The sequence below is a fragment of the Triticum urartu genome, chromosome 4, assembly GCF_003073215.2.
Source record: "Triticum urartu cultivar G1812 chromosome 4, Tu2.1, whole genome shotgun sequence".
Taxonomy (NCBI): domain Eukaryota; kingdom Viridiplantae; phylum Streptophyta; class Magnoliopsida; order Poales; family Poaceae; genus Triticum; species Triticum urartu.
In genome coordinates, this window is record NC_053025.1 from 522,036,858 (window position 1) to 522,060,918 (window position 24,061).

Sequence of the window (24,061 nt, forward strand, 5' to 3'; positions counted from 1 at the left end):
ATGTAATGTAGGCCTGTATTCCGAATATAGTCATATGTGCTTATGGAAAAGAACTTGCATGACATCTTTTGTCCTACCCTCCCGTGGCAGCGGGGTCCTATTGGAAACTAAGGGATATTAAGGCCTCCTTTTAATAGAGTACGGAAAAGCATTAGCACTTCGTGAATACATGAACTCATCAAACTATAGTCATCACCGGTAATTGTCCCAATTATTGTCACTTCGGGGTTAACGGATCATAACACATAGTAGGTGACTATTGACTTGCAAAATAGGATCAAGAACTCACATATATTCATGGAAACATAATAGGTTTAGATCTGAAATCATGTCACTCGGGCCCTAGTGACAAGCATTAAGCATAGCAAAGTCATAGCAACATCAATCTCAGAACATAATGGATACTAGGGATCAAACCCTAACAAAACTAACTCAGTTACATGATAAATCTCATCCAACCCATCACCGTCCAGCAAGCCTACGATGGAATTACTCACTCACGGCGGTGAGCATCATGAAATTGGTGATGGAGGAAGGTTGATGATGACAATGGCGACAGATTCCCCTCTCCGGAGCCCCGAACGGATTCTAGATCAGCCCTCCCGAGAGAGATTAGGGCTTGGCGGCGGCTCCGTATCGTAAAACGCGATGAATCCTTCTCTCTTATTTTTTCTCCCCGAACGTGAATATATAGAGTTGGAGTTGCGGTCGGTGGAGCCTCAGGGGGGCCACAAGACAGGGGGGCGCCCCAGGGGGGTGGGCGAGCCCCCCACCCTCGTGGACAGGGTGTGGGCCCCCTGATGTCGATTCTTTCGCCAGTATTTTTGATATATTCCAAAAATATTCTCCATGAAGTTTCAGGTCATTCCGAGAACTTTTATTTCTGCACAAAAATAACACCATGGCAATTTTGCTGAAAACAGCGTCAGTCCGGGTTAGTTCCATTCATATCATGCAAGTTAGAGTCCAAAACAAGGTCAAAATTGTTTGGAAAAGTAGATACGATGGAGATGTATCAAAAACAAACTCTCAAGGCATAACTCCCTCACGTCGCTCCCGCGAGCGACCGAGGGGGCGAACCCTAGTCGTCGCCTCCAGCTCCCTCCCTCGCCGCCACCGATGTGTGTCGTTGATCCGGTCAGCGTAGGTGACGGGGGAGGAGGGGTCCCCTTCTCCTTGCATGATGTCGGGCGGCGCGGGACAACGGTTTCAGCGACGACGTCTTGCGGATCCATGGCACGACGTTTCCTGGCGGCGGCGCTTGGCGGCACAGGTGGGTCGGTTGGGCGTGGCTGTTGGGAAATGCAGTATTTCAAATTTTTTCCTACCATCATGCAAGATCTATCTAGGAGATGCATAGCAACGAGCGGGGAGAGTGTGTGCACGTACCCTCATAGACCGAAAGCGGAAGCGTTAAGTAATGCGGTTGATGTAGTCGAACGTCTTCCCGATCCAACCGATCAAGTACCGAACGCACGACACCTCCGCGATCTACACACGTTCAGCTCGGTGATGTCCCTCGAACTCTTGATCCAGCTGAGGCTGAGGGAGAGTTTCAATCAGCACGACGGCGTGGTGACAGTGTTGATGAAGTTACCGACGCAGGGCTTCGCCTAAGCACTACGACAATATGACCGAGGTGGAAATCTGTGGAGGGGGGAACCGCACACGGCTAAGAAAACAACTTGTGTGTCTATGGGGTGCCCCCCTCCCCCGTATATAAAGGAGTGGAGGAGGGGGCCGGCTGGTCTCATGGGGTGGGCCCCAAGGGGGGAGTCCTACTCCTACTAGGAGTAGGTTCCCCCCTTTCCTAGTCCAACTAGGAGGGGAAGGAAAGGGAAGAGGGAGAGAAGGAAAGGGGGGCCAGCCCCCCTCCCAATTCGTATTGGGCTTGGGGGGTTGCCCCTCCTCTTGGCCGCCTCCTCCTCTCTTCCACTAAAGCCCATGAAGGCCCATTAACCCCCCGGGGGGTTCCGGTAACCCCCCGGTACTCCGGAAAATGCCCGAACCTATCCGAAACCTTTCCGGTGTCCAAACATAACCTTCCAATATACCAATCTTTATGTATCAGCCATTTCGAGACTCCTCGTCATGACCGTGATCACATCCGGGACTCCGAAAAACCTTCGGTACATCAAATCACATAACTCACAATACATATCGTCATCGAACGTTAAGCGTGCGGACCCTACGGGTTCGAGAACTATGTAGACATGACCGAGACTCATCTCAGGTTAATAACCAATAGCGGAACATGGATGCTCATATTGGTTCCTACATATTCTACGGAGATCTTTATTGGTCAAACCGCATAACAACATACATCGTTCCCTTTGTCATCGGTATGTTACTTGCCCGAGATTTGATCGTCAGTATCATCATACCTGGTTCAATCTCGTTACCGGCAAGTCTCTTTACTCGTTTCGTAATGCAACATCCCACAACCAACGCATTAGTCGCATTGCTTGCAAGGCTTATAGTGATGTGCATTACCGAGAGGGCCCAGAGATACCTCTCCGACAATCGGAGTGACAAATCCTAATCTCGATCTATGCCAACTCAACAAACACCATCGAAGACACTCGTAGAGCATCTTTATAATCACCCAGTTACGTTGTGACGTTTGATAGCACATGCTACCTCTTGAGCACCGCGTTGGATTTCCTTGAAGAGGAAAGGATGATGCAGCAAAGTAGCGTAAGTATTTCCCTCAGTTTTGAGAACCAGGGTATCAATCCAGTAGGAGGCTACGCGCGAGTCCCTCGTACCTGCACAAAACAAATAACTCCTCACAACCAACGCGATAAGGGGTTGTCAATCCCTTCACGGTCACTTACGAGAGTGAGATCTGATAGATATGATAGGATAATATTTTTGGTATTTTTGTGATAAAGATGCAAATTAAATAAAAGCAAAGGAAATAAATAAGTATTGGAAGATTAATATAATGAAGATAGACCCGGGGGCCATAGGTTTCACTAGTGGCTTCTCTCAAGAGCATAAGTATTTTACGGTGGGTGAACGAATTACTGTTGAGCAATTGACAGAATTGAGCATAGTTATGAGAATATCTAGGTATGATCATGTATATAGGCATCACGTCTGAGACAAGTAGACCGACTCCTGCCTGCATCTACTACTATTACTCCACTCATCGACCGCTATCTAGCATGCATCTAGAGTATTAAGTTCATGAAAATAGAGTAATGCCTTAAGCAAGATGACATGATGTAGAGGGATAAATTCATGCAATATGATAAAACCCCCATCTTGTTATCCTAGATGGCAACAATACAATACGTGCCTTGATGCCCCTACTGTCACTGGGAAAGGACACCGCAAGATTGAACCCAAAGCTAAGCACTTCTCCCATTGCAAGAAAGATCAATCTAGTAGGCCAAACCAAACTGATAATTCGAAGAGACTTGCAAAGATAACCAATCATACATAAAAGAATTATGAGAAGATTCATATATTGTTCATAGATAATGTTGATCATAAACCCACAATTCATCGGTCTCAACAAACACACCACAAAAAGAAGATTACATCGAATAGGTCTCCACAAGAGAGGGGGAGATCATTGTATTGAGATCCAAAAAGAGAGAAGAAGCCATCTAGCTAATAACTATGGACCCGAAGGTCTGAGGTAAACTACTCACACTTCATCGGAGAGGCTATGGTGTTGATGTAGAAGCCCTCCGTGATGGATGCCCCCTCCGGCGGAGCTCCGGAACAGGCCCCAAGATGGGATCTCGTGGATACAGAAGGTTGCGGCGGTGGAATTAGGTTTTTGGCTCCGTATCTGATCTTTTGGGGGTACGTAGGTATATATAAGAGGAAGGAGTACGTCGGTGGAGCAACAGGGGACCCACGAGGGTGGAGGGCGCACCTGGGGGGTAGGCGCGCCCCCTACCTCGTGGCTCCCTCCTTTATTTCTTGACGTAGGGTCCAAGTCTCCTGGATCATGTTCATTCCGAAAATCACGTTCCCGAAGGTTTCATTCCGTTTGGACTCCGTTTGATATTCCTTTTATGCGAAACTCTGAAATAGGCAAAAAACAACAATTCTGGGTTGGGCCTCCAGTTAATAGGTTTGTCCCAAAAATAATATAAAAGTGGATAATAAAGCCCAATAATGTCCAAAACAGTAGATAGTATAGCATGGAGCAATCAAAAATTATAGATACATTGGAGACGTATCAAGCATCCCCAAGCTTAATTCCTGCTCGTCCTCGAGTAGGTAAATGATAAAAATAATAATTCTAATGCGGAGTGCTACTTGGCATAATTTTAATGTAATTCTTCTTAATTGTGGCATGAATATTCAGATCCGAAAGATTCAAGATAAAAGTTCATATTGACATAAAAATAATAATACTTCAAGCATACTAACTAAGCAATTATGTCTTCTCAAAATAACATGGCCAAAGAAAGTTCATCCCTACAAAATCATATAGTTTAGTCATGCTCCATTTTCGTCATACAAGAATACTCTCATCATGCACAACCCCGATGACAAGCCAAGAAATTGTTTCATACTTTAGTAATCTCAAACCTATAAACTTTCACACAATATATGAGCGCGAGCCATGGACATAGCACTATGGGTGGAATAGAATATGATGATGGGGGTTATGTGGAGAAGACAAAAAGGAGAAAGTCTCACATAAACGAGGCTAATCAATGGGCTATGGAGATGCCCATCGATTGATGTTAATGCAAGGAGTAGGGATTGCCATGCAACGGATGCACTAGAGCTATAAATGTATGAAAGCTCAACAAAAGAAACTAAGTGGGTGTGCATCCAACTTGCTTGCTCACGAAGACCTAGGGCACTTGAGGAGGCCCATTGTTGGAATATACAATCCAAGTTCTATAATGAAAAATTCCCACTAGTATATGAAAGTGACAAAACAAAAGACTCTCTATCATGAAGATTATGGTGCTACTTTGAAGCACAAGTGTGGCAAAGGATAGTAGCATTGTCCCTTCTCTCTTTTTCTCTCTCTCTCCTTTTTGGGCCTTCTCTTCCTTTTTATGGCCTTTCTCTCCTTCTTTTTTTTTAAATTCCTCACTTGGGACAATGCTCTAGAAAATGATGATCATCACACTTCTATTTATTTACAACTCAATGATTACAACTCGATGCTAGAACAAAAGATGACTCTATATGAATGCCACAGCGGTGTACTGAGATATGCAATGAACCAAGAGTGACATGTATGAAAGAATTATGAACGGTGGCTTTGCCACAAATACTATGTCAACTATATGATCATGCTAAGCAATATGACAATGATGAATGTGTCATGATAAACGGAATGGTGGAAAGTTGCATGGCAATATATCTCGGAATGGCTATGGAAATGCCATAATAGGTAGGTATGGTGGCTGTTATGAGGAAGATATAAGGAGGTTTATGTGTGAAAGAGCGTATAATATCATGGGGTTTGGATGCACCGGCGAATTTTGCACCAACTCTCAATGTGAGAAAGGGCAATGCACGGTACCGAAGAGGCTAGCAATGATGAAAGGGTGAGAGTGCGTATAATCCATGGACTCAACATTAGTCATAAAGAACTCACATACTTATTGCAAAAATCTAAAATTCAACTAAAACCAAGCACTACGCGCATGCTCCTAGGGGAATAGATTGGTAGGAAAAGACCATCGCTCGTCCCCGACCACCACTCGTAATGAGGACAATCAAAGAACACCTCATGTTTCAAATTTGTTACATAACATTTACCATACGTGAATGCTACGGGACTTGCAAACTTCAACACAAGCATTTCTCAAATTCACAACTACTCAAATAGCACGACTTTGGTATTATTACCTCCATATCTCAAAATAATCATCAAGCATCAAACTTCTCTTAGTATTCAAAACACTCATAAGAATTTTTTTACTAATCTTGAATACCTAGCATATTAGGATTATTTAAGCAAATTACCATGCTATTTAAGACTCTCAAAATAATCTAAGTGAAGCATGAGATATCAATAGTTTCTACAAAACAAATCCACCACCATGCTCTAAAAGATATAAGTGAAGTACTAGAGCAAAACTGTATAACTCAAAAGATATAAGTGAAGCACATAGAGTATTCTAACAAATTCCAAATCATGTATGGATCTCTCAAAAGGTGTGTACAGCAAGGATGATTGTGGTAAACTAAAAAGAAAAGACTCAAATCATACAAGACGCTCCAAGCAAAACACATATCATGTGGTGAATAAAAATATAGCTCCAAGTAAAGTTACCGATGCAAGTAGACGAAAGAGGGGATGCCTTCCGGGGCATCCCCAAGCGTTGGCTTTTAGGTGTCCTTAGATTATATTGGGGGTGCCATGGGCATCCCCAAGCTTAGGATCTTTCCACTCCTTGTTCCATAATCCATCAAATCTTTACCCAAAACTTGAAAACTTCACAACACAAAACTTAAAGTAGAAAATCTCGTGAGCTCCGTTAGCGAAAGAAAACAAAAGACCACTTAAAGGTACTGTAATTAACTCATTATTTATTTATATTGGTGTTAAACCTACTGTATTCCAACTTCTCTATGGTTTATAAACTATTTTACTAGCCATAGATTCATCAAAATAAGCAAAGAACACACGAAAAACAGAATCTGTCAAAAACAGAACAGTCTGTAGTAATCTGTAACTAGCGCAAGATATGGAACCCCAAAAATTTTAAAATAAATTTCTGGACATGAGGAATTTATCTATTAATCATATGCAAAAAGAATTTACTAAATATCACTTTCCAAATAAAAATGGCAGCAGTTCTCGTGAGCGCTAAAGTTTCTGTTTTTTACAGCAAGATAACAAGACTTTCCCCAAGTCTTCCCAACGGTTCTTCTTGGCACAAACACTAATTAAACACAAAAAACACAACCAAAACAGAGACTAGGTAAATTATTTATTGAATAACAGCAAGTAAAAATATTGGGTTGTCTCCCAACAAGCGCTTTTCTTTAAAGCTTTATAGCTAGGCATTGATAATTTTAATGATGCTCACATGAAAGACAAGAATTGAAGCACAAAAGGAGCATCATAAAGCATGTGACAAACACATCTAAGTCTAACATACTTCCTATGCATAGGCATCTTATAGGAAAACAAATTATCAAGGCAAGCAAAAACTAGCATATGCAAGGAAGAGGAAAGAAACAATAGCAATCTCAACATAACGAGAGGTAGTTTAGTAACATGAAAACTTCTACCACCATATTTTCATCTCTTGTAATAATTACATGTAGGATCATAAGAAAATTCAACAAAATAGCTATCACATAAAATATTTTCAACACGATCCACATGCATGCAAAGTTGACACTCTTCCAAAATAGTGGGATTAACATTAACTAAAGTCATGACCTCTCCAAACCCACTTTTAATAATATTGCAAACACTATTATCAATCTCATATTCATCATGGGGCTTAAATAAATTTTCAAGATTTTAAGAAGAATCACCCCAATCAAGATCATTACAACAAGTAGAGGACATAGCAAAACTAGCATCCCCAAGCTTAGGGTTTGCATATTATTAGCACAATTGACATTAATAGAAATTATAATAACATCATTGCAATCATGCTTTTTATTCAAAGATCTATCGTGAATCACTTCATAAAATACTTCATCACAATTTTTAGATTCACGAATTTCAAGCAAAACTTCATAGAGATAATCTGGTGCACAAAACTCACTAGCAATTGGTTCAACATAATTGGATCTCTTAAAGAGATTAGCAAGCGGATGAGGGTCCATAAATCTTAGGTTCTCTGTTTAGTAATAAATAAATAATTATTCCAACCAAACGAGTAAACGAGCCAAGTAAGACATCAAAGCAAATGGAAAGACGAACAGAAGAAGGGCGAATAAAACGACAAGGGTGAAGTGGGGGAGAGGAAAACGAGAGGCAAATGGCAAATAATATAATACGGGAGATAAGGGTTGTGATGGGTACTTGGTATGTTGACTTTTGTGTAGACTCCCCGGCAACGGCGCCAGAAATGGCTCGTTGTCGGGAGTCAAATCTTGACTTGCGCGAACCTCCCCGGCAACGGTGCCAAAAATCTTCTTGCTACCTCTTGAGCACTGCGTTGGATTTCCTTGAAGAGGAAAGGATGATGCAGCAAAGTAGCGTAAGTATTTCCCTTAGTTTTTTAGAACCAAGGTATCAATCCAGTAGGAGGCTACGTGCGAGTCCCTCGTACCTGCACAAAACAAATAACTCCTCGCAACCAACGCGATAAGGGGTTGTCAATCCCTTCATGGTCACTTACGAGATTGAGATCTGATAGATATGATAGGATAATATTTTTGGTATTTTTGTGATAAAGATGCAAAGTAAAATAAAAGCAAAGGAAATAAATAAGTATTGGAAGATTAATATAATGAAGATAGACCCGGGGGCCATAGGTTTCACTAGTGGCTTCTCTCAAGAGCATAAGTATTTTACGGTGGGTGAACGAATTACTGTTGAGCAATTGACAGAATTGAACATAGTTATGAGAATATCTAGGTATGATCATGTATATAGGCATCACGCCCGAGACAAGTAGACTCCTGTCTGCATCTACTACTATTACTCCACTCATCGACCGCTATCCAGCATGCATCTAGAGTATTAAGTTCATGAAAACAGAGTAACGCCTTAAGCAAGATGACATGATGTAGAGGGATAAATTCATGCAATATTATAAAAACCCCATCTTGTTATCCTCGATGGCAACAATACAATACGTGCCTTGCTGCCCCTACTGTCACTGGGAAAGGACACCGCAAGATTGAACCCAAAGCTAAGCACTTCTCCCATTGCAAGAAAGATCAATCTAGTAGGCCAAACCAAACTGATAATTCGAAGAGACTTGCAAAGATAACAAATCATACATAAAAGAATTCAGAGAAGATTCAAATATTGTTCATAGATAATCTTGATCATAAACCCATAATTCATCGGTCTCAACAAACACACCGCAAAAACAAGATTACATCGAATAGATCTCCACAAGAGAGGGGGAGATCATTGTGTTGAGATCCAAAAAGAGATAAGAAGCCATCTAGCTAATAACTATGGACCCGAAGGTCTGAGATAAACTACTCACACTTCATCGGAGAGGCTATGGTGTTGGTGTAGAAGCCCTCCGTGATGGATGCCCCCTCCGGCGGTGGAATTAGGTTTTTGGCTCCGTATTTGATCGTTTGGGGGTACGTAGGTATATATAGGAGGAAGGAGTACGTCGGTGGAGCAACAGGGGGCCCACGAGGGTGGAGGGCGCGCCTGGGGGGAGGGGGGTAGGCGCGCCCCCTACCTCGTGGCTTCCTCCTTTATTTCGTGACGTAGGGTCCAAGTCTCCTGGATCATGTTCGTTCTGAAAATCATGTTCCCAAAGGTTTCATTCCACTTGGACTCCTTTTGATATTCCTTTTGTGTGAAACTCTGAAATAGGCAAAAAACAACAATTTTGGGCTGGGCCTCCAGTTAATAGGTTAGTCCCAAAAATAATATAAAAGTGGATAATAAAGCCCAATAATGTCCAAAACAATAGATAATATAGCATGGAGCAATCAAAAATTATAGATACGTTGGAGACGTATCAGCACACAAGGTGTTCCTCAGGTAGTCGGGAGTTGCATAATCTCATAGTCTGAGGAACATGTATAAGTCATGAAGAAAGCAATAGCAATAAACTAAATGATCATAGTGCTAAGCTAACGGATGGGTCTTGTCCATCACATCATTCTCTAATGATGTGATCCCGTTCATCAAATGACAACACATGTCCATGGCTAGGAAACTTAACCATCTTTGATTAACGAGCTAGTCAAGTAGAGGCATACTAGGGACACTATGTTTGTCTATGTATTCACACATGTACTAAGTTTCCGGTTAATACAATTCTAGCATGAATAATAAACATTTATCATGATATAAGGAAATATAAATAACAACTTTGTTATTGCCTCTAGGGCATATTTCCTTCAGTCTCCCACTTGCACTAGAGTCAATAATCTAGTTCACATCGTCATGTGATTTCACACCAATAGTTAACATCTTTATGTGATTAGTTCACATCTTAATGTGACTAATACCAAAGGGTTTACTAGAGTCAATAATCTAGTTCACATCTCTATGTGATTAACACCAAAAGAGCGTCATGTTTTGCTTGTGAGAGAAGTTTAGTCTACGGGTCTGCAACATTTAGATCCGTATGTATTTTACAAATTTCTATGTCTACAATACTCTGCACGGAGATACTCTAGCTAATTGCTCACACTTTCAATATGTATCTAGATTGAGACTTAGAGTCATCTATATTAGTGTCAAAAGCTTGCATCTATGTAACTCTTTATGACGAACTCTTTTATCACCTCCATAACCGAGAAATGTTTCTTTAGTCCTCTAAGGATAATTTTGACTGCTGTCTAGTGATCTACTCCTAGATCACTATTGTACTCCCTTGCCAAAATCAGGCTAAGGTATACAATAGGTTTGGTACATAGCATAGCATACTTTATAGAACCTATGACTGAGGCATAGGAAATTACTTTTCATTCTCTTTCTATTTTCTGCCGTGGTCGGGTTTTGAGTCTTTACTCAACTTCACACCTTGCAACACAGGCAAGAAAACTCCTTCTTTGACTGACCCATTTTGAACTACTTCAAAATCTTGTCAAGGTATGTACTTATTGAAAAAACTTATCAAGCGTCTTGATCTATATCTATAGATCTTGATGCTCAATATGTAAGCAGCTTTACCGAGGTATTTCATTTAAAAACTCCTTTCAAACACTCCTTTATGCTTTCCAGAAAATTCTATATCATTTATGATCAACAATATGTCATTCACATATACTTATCAGAAGGCTGTAGTGCTCCCACTCAATTTTTGTAAATACAGGCTTCACCGCAAGTTTGTATAAAACTATATGCTTTGATCAACTCATCAAAGCGTATGTTCCAACTCCTAGATGCTTGCACCAGTCCATAGATGGAGCGCTGGAGCTTGCACACTTTGTTAATACCTTTAGGATTTACAAAACCTTCTGGTTGCATCATATACAACTCCTTTTTGTAATAAATCAATTAAGGAATGTAGTTTTGATATCCATTTTCCAGATTTCATAAAATGCGGCTACTTCTAACATGATTCAGACAAACTTTTAAGCATCGATGCGAGTGAGAAAATCTCATCGTAGTCAACACCTTGAACTTATCGAAAACCTTTTGCGACAATTCGAGCTTTGTAGATAGTAACACTACTATCAGCGTCCGTCTTCCTCCCGAAGATCCATTTATTCTGAATGGCTCACCGATCATCGGGCAAGTCAATGAAAGTCCACACTTTGTTCTCATACATGGATCCCATCTCAGATTTCATGGCCTCAACCCATTTTGCGGAATCTGGACTCATCATCGCTTCCTCATAGTTCGTATGTTCGTCATGGTCAAGTAACATGACTTCCAGAACATGATTATCGTACCACTCTGGTGAGGATCTTACTCTGTTTGACCTACGAGGTTTGGTAGTAACTTGATCAGAAGTTTCATGATCATCATCATTTTCTTCCTCACTAATTGGTGTAGGAATCACTGGAACTAATTTCTGTGATGAACTACTTTCCAATAAGGGAGAAGGTACAGTTACCTCATCAAGTTTTACTTTCCTCCCACTCACTTCTTTTGAGAGAAACTCCTTCTCTAGAAAGGATCCATTCTTAGCAATGAATATCTTGCCTTCGGATCTGTGATAGAAGGTGTAACCAACAGTCTCCTTTGGGTATCCTATGAATACACATTTCTCCGATTTGGGTTCGAGCTTATCAGGTTGAAGCTTTTTCACATAAGTATCGCATCCCCAAACTTTAAGAAATGACAACTTTGGTTTCTTGCCAAACCACAGTTTATATGGTGTCGTCTCAATGGATTTCGATGGTGCCCTATTTAACGTGAATGCATCCGTCTCTAAAGCATAACCCCAGAACGATAGCGGCAAATCAGTAAGAGACATCATAGATCGCACCATATCTAATAAAGTACGGTTATGACGTTCGGACACACCATACTCTGTGGTGTTCCAGGTGGCGTGAGTTGCGAAACTATTCGACATTGTTTCAACTAAAGGACAAACTTGTAACTCAAATATTTCGTCTTCGGGATCAGATCGTAAAATTTTTATTTTCTTGTTACGATGATTCTCCACTTCACTCTAAAATTCTTTGAACTTTTTAAATGTTTCAGAATTGTGTTTCATTAAGTAGATATACCCATATCTGCTCAAATCATGTGTGAAGGTCAGAAAATAACGATAGCCGCCGCGAGCCTCAACAATCATCGGACCGCATACATTGGTATGTATTATTTCCAATAATTCAGTGGCTCGCTCCATTGTTCTGGAGAACGGAGTCTTAGTCATCTTGCCTATTGAGGCATGGTTCAAAAGCATCAATAGATTCATAATCATCTGATTTGAAAGGTCCATCATCATGGAGTTTCTTCATGCGCTTTATACCAATATGACCTAAATGGCAGTGCCAAAAATATGTTGCACTATCATTATCAACTTTGCATCTTTCGGCATCAATATTATGAATATGTGTATCACTACAATCGAGATTCAATAAACCATTCACATTGGGTGTATGACCACAAAAGGTTTTATTCATGTAAACAGAATAACAATTATTCTTTGACTTAAATGAATAACCGTATTGCAATAAACATGATCCAATCATATTATGCTCAACGCAAACACCAAACAACATTTATTTTAGGTTCAACACTAATATGAAGGTAAAGGGAGTATGCGATGGTGATCTTATCAACCTTGGAATCACTTCCAACACACATCGTCACCTTGCCCTCAACTAGTCTCTGTTCATTTTATAACTCTTGTTTCAAGTTACTAATCATAGCAACTGAACCAGTATCAAATACCCAGGGGTTACTATGAATACTAGTAAAGTACACATCAATAACATGTATATCATATATACTTTTGTTCATTTTGCCATCCTTCTTATCCGCCAAGTTTTTAGGGTAGTTCCGCTTCCAGTGACCATTCCCTTTGAAGTAGAAGCACTCAGTTTCAGGCTTAGTTCTAACTTTGGGTTTCTTCACGGGAGTGGAAACTTGCTTGCCATTCTTTCTGGAAGTTCCTTTCTTTTCCTTTGCCCCTTTTCTTGAAACTAGTGGTCTTGTTAACCATCAACATTTGATGCTCTTTTCTTGATTTCTACCTTCGCCGATTTCAGCATCGCGAAGACCTCGAGAATCGTTTTCATTATCCCTTGCATATTATAGTTCATCACAAAGTTACAGTAACTTGGTGATAGTGACTAGAGAACTCTGTCAATCACTATCTTATCTGGAAGATTAACTCCCACTTGATTCAAGTGATTGTAGTACCCAGACATTCTGAGCACATGCTCACTAGCTGAGCTATTCTCCTCCATCTTGTAGGCAAAGTACTTTGTCAGAGGTCTCATACCTCTCGACTCGGGCATGAGTTTGAAATACCAATTTCAGCTCTTGGAGCATCTTATATGCTCCGTGGCGTTCAAAACGTTTTTGAAGTCCCGGTTCTAAGCCGTAAAGCATGGCGCACTAAACTATTAAGTAGTTATCATACCGAGCTTGCCAAACGTTCATAACGTCTGTATCTGCTCTTGCAATAGGCCTGTCACCTAGCGGTGCATCAAGGACATAATTCTTCTATAAAGCAATGAGGATAATCCTTACATCACAGACCTAGTCCGCATCATTGCTACTATCATCTTTCAACATAGTTTTTCTCTAGGAACATATCAAAAATAAACGGGGAGCTACATCGTGAGCCATTGATCTACACCATAGTTATGCAAATACTATCAGGACTAAGTTCATGATAAATTAAAGTTCAATTAATCATATTACTTAAGAACTCCCACTTAGATAGACATCCCTCTAGTCATCTAAATGATCACATGATCCAAATCAATTAAACCATGTCCGATCATCACGTAAGATGGAGTAGCTTTCAATGGTGAACATCACTATGTTGATCATATCTATTATATGATTCACGTTCGGCCTTTCGGCCTCAGTGTTCCAAGGCCATATCTGCATATGCTAGGCTCGTCAAGTTTAACCCGAGTATTCTGCATGTGCAAAACTGGCTTGCACCCGTTGTATGTGAACGCAGAGCTTATCACACCCGATCATCACGCGGTGTCTCAGCACGAAGAACTATCGCAACGGTGCATACTCAAGGAGAACACTTATACTTTGAAATTTTAGTAAGGGGTCATCTCATAATGCTACCGTCGTACTAAGCAAAGTAAGATGCATAAAAGATAAACATCACATGCAATCAAAATATGTGACATGATATGACCATCATCATCTTGCGCCTTTGATCTCTATCTCCAAAGTACCGTCATGATCTCCATCGTCACCGGCATGACACCATGATCTCCATCATCTTGATCTTTATCAACGTGTCGTCACATGGTCGTCTTGCCAACTATTTCTTTTGCAACTATTGCTATCGCATAGCGATAAAGTAAAACAATTATATGGTGCTTGCATCTTATGCAATAAAGAGACAACCATAAGGCTCCTTCCAGTTGCCGATAACTTTAACAAAACATGATCATCTCATACAACAATTTATATATAATCATGTCTTGACCATATCACATCACAACATGCCCTGCAAAAACAAGTTAGACGTCCTCTACTTTGTTGTTGCAAGTTTTACGTGGCTGGTACGGGCTTAGCAAGAATCGTTCTTACCTACGGCATAAAAACCACAACATGGTATAGTGATTGCTTTTTGATCTTAAGAAAGAACCATGTTCAATGAATCCTATTCAACTAAAATTGGAGAAACAGACACCCGCCAGCCACCTGTGTGCAAAGCACGTCGGTAGAACCAGTCTCATGAACGCGGTCATGTAACGTCGGTCCGGGCAGCTTCATCCAACAATACCGCTGAATCAAGAAACAACTAGTGACGGCAAGCAATATGTATATACCCACGCCCACAACTCCTTTGTGTTCTACTCATGCATATAACATCTACGCATAGACCTGGCTCGGATGCCACTGTTGGGAAACGCAGTATTTCAAAAAAATTCCTACAATCACGCAAGAACTATCTAGGAGATGCATAGCAACGAGCGGGGAGAGTGTGTCCACGTACCCTCGTAGACCGAAAGCGGAAGCGTTAAGTAATGCGGTTGATGTGGTCGAACGTCTTCGCGATCCAACCGATCAAGTACCGAACGCACGGCACCTCCGTGATTTGCACACGTTCAGCTCGGTGACGTCCCTCGAACTCTAGATCTAGCTGAGGCCGAGGGAGAGTTTCGTCAGAACGACGGCGTGGTGATGGTGATGATGAAGTTACCGATGTAGGGCTTCGCCTAAGCACTACGACAACATAACCGAGGTGGAAAACTATGGAGGGGGGCACCGCACACAACTAAGTAATCAACTTGTGTGTCTATGGGGTGCCCCCTCCACCGTATATAAAAGAGCGGAGGAGGGGGCCGGCCGGTCTCATGGGGTGCACCCCAAGGGGGGAATCCTACTCCTACTAGGAGTAGGTTCCCCCCTTTCCTAGTCCAATTAGGAGGGGAAGGAAAGGGAAGAGGGAGAGAAGGAAAGGGGGCCGGCCCCCCTCCCAATTTGGATTGGGCTTGGGGGGTGCGCCCCTCCTCTTGGCCGCCTCCTCCTCTCTTCCAAAAAAGCCCATGAAGGCCCATTAACCCCTCGGGGGGTTCCGGTAACCCCCCGGTACTCCGGAAAATGCCCGAACCTATCCGAAAACTTTTCGGTGTCCAAACATAACCTTCCAATATATCGATCTTTATGTCTCGACCATTTCGAGACTCCTCGTCATGCTCATGATCACATCCAGACTCCAAACAACCTTCGGCACATCAAATCACATAACTCATAATACATATCATCATCGAATGTTAAGCGTGCGGACCCTACGGGTTCGAGAACTATGTAGACATGACCGAGACTCATCTCAGGTGAATAACCAATAGCGGAACCTGGATGCTCATATTGGTTCCTACATATTCTACGAAGATCTTTATCGGCCAAACCGCATAACAACATACGTTGCTCCCTTTGTCATCGATATGTTACTTGCCCGAGATTCGATTGTCGGTATCATCATACCTAGTTCATCTCATTACCGGCAAGTCTCTTTACTTGTTTCGTAATGCAACATCCGGCAACTAACTCATTAGTAACATTGCTTGCAAGGCTTATAATGATGTGCATTACCGAGAGGAACCAGAGATACCTCTCCGACAATCGGAGTGACAAATCCTAATCTCGATCTATGCCAACTAAACAAACACCATCAGAGACACCTTTAGAGCATCTTTATAATCACCCAATTACGTTGTGATGTTTGATAGCACACAAGGTGTTCCTCAGGTATTCGGGAGTTGTATAATCTCATACTCGAGGAACATGTATAAGTCATGAAGAAAGCAATAGCAATAAACTAAACGATCATAGTGCTAAGCTAATGGATGGGTCTTGTCCATCACACCATTCTCTAATGATGTGATCCCGTTCATCAAATGACAACACATGTCTATGGCTAGGAAACTTAACCATCTTTGATTAACAAGCTAGTCAAGTAGAGGCATACTAGAGACATTTTGTTTGTCTATGTATTCACACATGTACTAAGTTTCCAGTTAATACAATTCTAGCATGAATAATAAACATTTATCATGATATAAGGAAATATAAATAACAATTTTGTTATTGCCTCCAGGGCATATTTCCTTCAGTGGCGTGCCAGTCGGCTAGACGTGGCTAGAAGATGGAGGTGGGGCTGGGCGTGGCCGGTGGCGGCGGCGTCCAGCCTAGATCCGGTCTTGGCGGTGGCGATGGTGATGGCTAACCCGGATTCGACCATGGTGGTGGCGCCGTCCCCTTTGCCGGGGATGACGGGCGAGGTGGTGGGTCCTTGTGGCGGCACTGGTGGCGGAGGATCTTGGGATCCCGTGTCTGGCTTGTTGCAGGACGCACGTGGTGGCCGGAGTTTCCTACGTCGTCTATGGCGCTTGGTGCGGGATCGCGGCGGTGGTTGCCATTGTATGGGCGGCGACAGCGGCTAGCGCGATGGTGGGTGCTCCCTGTAGTGCCCGGAATCGGGGCGGCGGCCCCTCTTCATCAACGGCGGCGGACTCCGGGGTCGTGTGGGTGACTTGGAGTCCGGATCTCGAGATGGTGACGGCCTTCTAAGGCTGATGGCGGTATGGGGCGTCCCCTCCATCAACAGGCCGGGTTCGATGCGGCTCGACAAGTGACACATGAACCTCTCTCGGAGTTGTCGGGCGGTGCCTGTCGTCGGCAGGTGAAGCCACCGGTGGATGTGCTACCGGCGGATGATACACACAACGTCTTATACGAAGACGTCAAGTCATGCCTGCTACCGGCAGGTGATGCATGACGGTTCTGGCGGAGGTGTCAAGTTTAGCCTGTTGTTGTTGGATCGAAGGTGGTGCGACAGTAGAGGGAGGCAAGCGGTATGGGACGTCTTTGTCTTCCGTTGTCTCCTCCGGAGGTATCCAGCTATCGAGGCGTCGGTAGACGGATAAAGACGGATGGTACAGATGGCTTCAACGACGAGATTATGCACTCCCGTGGAAACACAAGATCTCTGATCGGGCTATGTCGTCGCGCGTTTGCGTCGTGTCCTTGCTGAAGGTGGTGGATTGAAACTGTGCTTTGGGGATGAGAATCTGAATTTTAACCTTGTGGTGGACTCGCAATCATCGGCGCATGTGCGGCGATTCCTTCTTGAAGGGGTAGTCTAGGAGCTGTGTATTTTTCGTTAATGTTGTGTCTTGTATCATAGGGTTAGTGGTTATCTGGGGGAGTTACTGTCACGAGGTATATGGCCTCAGGGTTTGTTTTTCGTGTTTTTTTTGTTGATGATGTTCGGCTGCTGGGTTTTGCTCTATTAATAATATATGACTGCATGCATCGTCCTTATGCAGAGGCTGGGGATTATCCTCCTTTTCAAAAGAAAAATCCAATTGTTGCTGCAAATTGGGGTATGTGATGCTGCAAGGGCCAGCTATTGTTCTTGCTAAGCAGATTGAGTGCTGCTGCAAGAGCAGGTCACCGTTGTTGCGAGCCAGGACATGCGACGCTGAAGGGTGGCCGCCACTGTTGCGAGTCAGAAGAAAGCAAAATGCTGCAAGGACTGGCTGGCGCTGCTGCATTTTTCGTATATACTAGTGCAAAAGACGCTCTTATATTATAGGACAGAGGGAGTATCTTGCTAGCAAACAAGCCAATTCGTAATCAGTCTGCGAAGTAAGCTGTTCCAAACTCAACATTCAACAGTCTGCAAGCCCACAAGTGGGCGTTTTCTTGTGAGGGGACTGAAGTATAGTATTGTGACTACTGATTTCCATTCTACCAAAGCGTGAATTCAATAAGATAACAAATACATTCCGGAGAAGAGCTTAGGAGCTTAATCTCGTTGGCCTTGCCGGTGCAGTTCCACTTCTTGTGTCTTTAGAGCTGGACATGGAAACTACTGCTGTGGTCTTTGGCCATGGCTGTGTTGTCAATCTCGGTGATGAAGGGGACGAACTCCTGCCACTGCCTTTCACGCCTTCTCGATGGTTCTGGGTGACTCTAGATGCTCTTGGCGATACAGCGTGTACATCGCCCGCTCTAGAGGTCGCTACAGATTGGGATAACCCGCTGAATGATGCACGACGAGGCAACCTGGTCGGAGCTGATGCGCCCTGCTGTATATCAGGCTGAGAAACTGGCGCTGCTCTGCTGAATCTGAGACCGGCGAGCGGCGATCCTCCCGGAGATGAAGGCGGCGTCACGCTGTGTTTTTGCCCTCGAGGCGAGGAAGAAGGAGAAGCTATGTGTAACCCTGAGCTAGGACGAGATGTCTTCACCCCAGGGAGCGAAGTCGTAGTCCTAATCTTTCCCGGGGAAGAAGGAACGGCCGGTGTTGCCGAGATTGCCGGCGAGGACATGGATTTCTTCAGAGTGCTTGTTCGACGAGGAGGGGTTTCCACGACCGGTGATTCTTGTTTTGGCGCTCTACCACTCCTCGTTTTTTCAGAGGAATGGATGACTAGTTTATTGGCTTTCTCCATGGGATTGCCGCTGCATTCGCCGTCATCTTGGCTTCGCTGTCGGCCTAGAGGACTTGGTGCGAAAGACGAAGATGCTTGCCGGGTGAAAACTATTTGTTTCACCTCTGGCCTCGCGGCAGTGCCACTCGCAGAGTGCCTTCGAGCCGCCGGATCTCCTCTTGCTTGTTGCTGCGAACTGTGCTTCAGATGTTCTTTGGAAAGGTTTGAAGAAATTCTTACTACCTGAGCTGCTGATCCTTGCTTGAGCCTGCTCGGAATCTCATGGTGTTTTTGAGGAGATGGGCTTGTCTTTGCTTGAGATGTGCTGTTATTGGAAGAACTAGGAGCTGCAACAAGTGCTCCCTTCTGCGAGCCCACTCTAACGAGCGTCTTTGATGCTGCAGGCTTCTTGTCATCTGGTCCGGTGTCTGGTCTCCTCATTTTCTTACTGATGATGGGAACTGCTGGGATAATGGCAGTTTGCTTCTGTCTAGTTTTCCTCATAGGCTGGGGTGCTAGGGCTACATATCCTTCTTGCATTGGAAGTAGTCTTTCATCACTTCTGCTTTCTTGGCAATCAGTTGGCATCTCTTCATTTATATCTCTTCCTGTGGGAACAATTAGTGACATAGAACTGGTGCTTCCAGCTTCCAGTACTAATGTAGGATCTTTGCTTTCTCTAATAACATCAACTCCATGGATAAACTCGGCCACATCGTCGGTGCTAATGTTTCCTTTGTCATCTGAATCGTTACTTGCGCTATCTGACGACCCGGTTTCACCGTCCTCTCCTTTTTCTGCTGAACTGTTACTTGCGCTATCCGATGATGGAGTTTCACTGTGCTCTGTGTTAGTGCTTGGCTCCTGACAGTGATCTTGCCGTGAAGTTTCACCGTGCGATTCACCATCATCTTGGTCAAAATATGAATCCTCGATCAATATCTCGTCAAAATCATAGAACTCATCTGCGTTCCCAATGGAGGAAGGCTCACTGTCGTCATGGCTTTCATCTGTATCTGACAGCTCCACTTCTGAGAAGAACACCTGGTACATGAATTCGCAATGTTTCATTACGCGAACACTTGTAAACTGTATCAGTTCAAGGGGGAGACAGGATTTGAGGAGAGAATGTATACCTCGATCTTGAAGTCCTCCTGAAATTTCTGCTTGTTGCAGTTCCATGGCAGATCAATGTCCTCCAGAGTGAAAACCGTCATGTTGGACTGCAGAAAGCAAGTGCTGAACATGACGCTGAACATGACCTCCTCGTGGCCTTCATCCCCAACATGGATGCACTCGATAACAACATCGCCTTGTATCTGGCATCCAATGTCAGCCTTGATCACCGTGCTTTCCGCCTATAATCAAGACAAACATTCAAGGTAGAAGAGCATTAGTACCAAATCACCATTCATGAGACCATTATTTGAGAGCATCCACGGAGCTGACAGGTTTCATCACCTGCTTATAGTTCTTGAACTGTTGCTTGATCCTTGGCGTGCTAAACAGAACCTCGGTCAGAGAAGCATCGGTCGATCGCTCCCGCGGCTCGCCGTGGACACGAACAACTGGCCTGCATCCACCAGCGCCGTCGAAATCCGGGACAGCTCTGAGTATCAGGCAGTCGAGGACGAAGGGCTGCTGCTTCATGCCGATCAGTGACCCCTTGTCCCTGAGCCTCGTCACGTACTGCAGGTACCTCAGATGAGTCGGCCTCGGATCAAGCTCCGAGCAGGCACTGAGCAGCTCCACCGGCGCTCTCCCAAACACCGCGTCCAGCGTCGCCCGCTCCGGCGCGGCCTCCTCGATGTACACCAGCAAGCTAGCCATGGCGAACGCGAGGGCAGGCCACGCCGCGCCGTGGCCGTCGCAGTGCATGAGCAGGATGTTGCGCTGGTGGCCGGACACCAGCCAGTCCACGCACGAGCCGAGGAACGCTCGGATCTTCGGCAGGGGGAGCGACGGGCAGCCGCCGTACCTGGACGGGTAGTCGGCGACGACCGCGGCGGCGCCGTGCCCGAGGAGGGAGTGGGCGGCGTCGGCTCCGGTCGGCGCCGCGGCGAAGTTGACGACCATGAGCGAGGCGTGCGGGTTGCCGGCCTTGAGCTGGATGATGGTGCTGGTCAGGTAGTCCCTGTGCGCGCCCTCGTCGAGGGCCCCGATCGACAGGCAGGAGTTGAACACTGTCCAAAGGAACTCCGGATCAGCTTTAGTTCAGCCGGCCGTGTTGCGACCTCTCGCCTCGTCTCAGAAACAAAAGCCACATTGTGATGCATGGTACGTACCGAAGACCCGCTCGGAGACGTGCGACAGTCCATCCATGGCCTTCCGGGCGAAGAGCTTCCGCAGCAGCGCCATGGCCGAATGCCTGAATGAATGTACCTGAGGGAAAGAGAGAGATGAGGGGGGAGATGGGTTGACATGGATCTGAAGGGGGGAGGAAGGAAAGCTACGTGCGGGGATGGATGCTTGGAGCGCGGGGCGACAATTTCTCCATGAGCTGCGTCCGCTCCGCGTATCACGTGAAGTGGTCGTGGAGACGACTTGGACGTTCACCTTGGGAGCCGGCCGCCGGCTCACGAAGCGCAAGTTTTGAAAACAAAAAGATTTTCCCGTTGGCTTTTTTTTGCGGGTAATTTGGTTTTTTTCTTTATTACCGGTTTGCTTTTCGGTTTTTTCTTCTTGTATATTCTACGTATTTTTAAAAATAAAACAAACAAATGTGCACATTTTTTCAAATGAAATGGGCAAACATAAATATTCGCAATGTTTCTTAATAAGAAAAATATAAAAAATCATATTTTTAAAAAAATGCAAAAAAATTGTAAAAATAATCAAATTACTAAAAAATGTTCGCAATTTTTTAAGAAGTTCACATTATTTGTTTTCAGCTTCCAAACAAAGTTTGTCTTTTTTCCAAAAATATTCACTTTTTCCATAGAGCATTCTCAAATATTTTGACTTTTTCAGATAATTAGTTCCCTTATTTTTTAGAAAACTGAACGAAAAACCAGACTGAAAGCAATAAAACGCTTGAAAAATATACTTTTTTTACAACAGAGAAAAAATATATTCTGAGTCACTACATTTCTGCGCCAAAGGGCCGGTCCAGTTAGAGGGCACCTTTGTGCAAAACGTAGCATTTCTTCGCAGTAAGCGTCACATGCAAGTTCCCCGTACTAAGATATTTCTGAAATACATGACGAGCATTTAAATAAAAAATGAACTTTTTTAAAATCCACACCAAACATACATTTAGTTATGGGGTGATTATTTTATAATGCACGACAAACCTTCTCTAAAATATGATTATTATTTTTGTAAACATGATGAACAAATTTAAAACATATCTAAAAATTATGATGGACATGTTCAAAAACACGGTGAAGTTTTTTTTAAATGTTGAATACTTTTAAACATTTTAAAATACGATTTTTTAACACTATGCACATGTTTTTATAAATGATTAAAAAGCCAAAATAAAAATATAAAATGAAATAAAAATATAAAATAAAAAGGAACTAAAATTAGAATGTGTGCAAATCATATTACAAGAACATTCTATATTTAACAAATGTTGAAGTACCTAAAATGAAAATAAGAAACAAGAAAACACAAAGTAATTTAAAAAAAAGATAAAACCATAAGGAAAAAAAAATAAAAACCACACAAATAACCAGATTAAAAAACCTTACAGAGTAGTTCTCCAATCAAGCTTTCTTAGGAAAACTAGGTTGTATTTGTTTCGCTCAGACTCTCCCGTTGGTAGGAGGGTGCTTTAATATTATGCGGCGTCAAGGGGAAAAGAACAATGTTAATTTTGATGATAGATGGTCTTTTATTTTTATTGCTATTATCAAGAATTTGAACTTAGAGAAATTGTTCTCACAAGTTGTCAAAATACTTGGGCCAATAATCTTCCCACACTCACATGTGAGAAGGTTGATAGAATTCTCACGGGGGTTGAGTGGGAGCAACCCTCTCCCCAATACACAACCAAAAAAATGGCAGATGAGTCTCTTGCAAAACTTATTTGTGTGGAGGAAATAAATTGGCTTCATGTGCAAAAGTAGGCACGTCCGAAAAAGGTACAACAACGGCACATATTTTCATCTAAATGTGAGTGATAACGTAAGAGAAAACTTCTAGCTCAAGCAGGATGATTGTACAATTGTTGTTGACGACCAACTAAAAACATATATTTCACTTAATTTTATAAAATCCTTTTTGGCTCACCAGTCTCTAAGTATATCCAACTAGATGACGATATCAGAGGTGATATCCCTAAGTTGTCGATAGAAGACATGGACATCCTATAACTTCTCCTTTCATAGAGAAAGAATCACGGGTTGCAATCTCTCAGATGGAACACAATAAAGCGCTTGGATCAGACGGGTTCCCGGCTAATTTTATTAGACATTCTAGCCAATCATAAAAGGAAATTTAATGCCTATGCTTGCTAGCTTATACAATGGGAATATGCCCTTGTAAAAATTAAACTTTTGTATTATCAGTCTCCTCCCTAGAAAGGATGAGGCGATCAAAATCCAATGGTTCCGTTCAATTTGTTTACTCAATGTGAGTTTCAAAATATTCACCAAAGTTGCAATAAATTGGGTTACCATGATTGCTCACAAAGTGATGAGACCAACACAGTCAGAATTTATACCGGGGCGACATACCTTAGAGAAGGTTGTTGGCCTACACGAAACAATTCATTAGTTGCACTAGAAGAAACTTGATTGGGTTATTTTCAAGGTGGATTTTGAAAAAATTTATGACAATGCCAAATGACCATTTTAGCAACAAGTGATGTGTATGAAAGGCTTCCCGCACAAATGGTGTCAATGGGTTAACTCCTATGTTAGTGAAGTTAGCGTAGGAGTCAAGGAGACCTCAACATAAAAGTGGA

General features: G+C 43.1%; 1 protein-coding gene across 1 annotated transcript; it reads right to left on the reverse strand.

Moving 5' to 3' along the window:
* Positions 1 to 18,332: 18,332 nt before the first annotated feature.
* On the reverse strand, positions 18,333 to 21,587 carry LOC125554842 (formin-like protein 20). The gene is made up of 4 exons (XM_048718241.1): positions 21,435 to 21,587; positions 20,611 to 21,332; positions 20,286 to 20,507; positions 18,333 to 20,193 (listed from the first exon to the last, which is right to left on the reverse strand). Exons 1-4 carry the CDS (start codon positions 21,505 to 21,507, stop codon positions 18,514 to 18,516), a joined length of 2,697 nt encoding a protein of 898 aa, XP_048574198.1. The 5' UTR covers positions 21,508 to 21,587; the 3' UTR covers positions 18,333 to 18,513.
* Positions 21,588 to 24,061: the final 2,474 nt, after the last annotated feature.

Bases quoted from the DNA above. Each gene is read 5' to 3' on its own strand.
- LOC125554842 (XM_048718241.1), bottom strand. From the start codon at position 21,507: ATGGCGCTGCTGCGGAAGCTCTTCGCCCGGAAGGCCATGGATGGACTG. The intron at 21,333-21,434 runs GTACGTACCATG...TCCTTTGGACAG, and splicing joins CGTCTCCGAGCGGGTCTTCG to TGTTCAACTCCTGCCTGTCG. The intron at 20,508-20,610 runs GTGATGAAACCT...TCTTGATTATAG, and splicing joins AGTTCAAGAACTATAAGCAG to GCGGAAAGCACGGTGATCAA.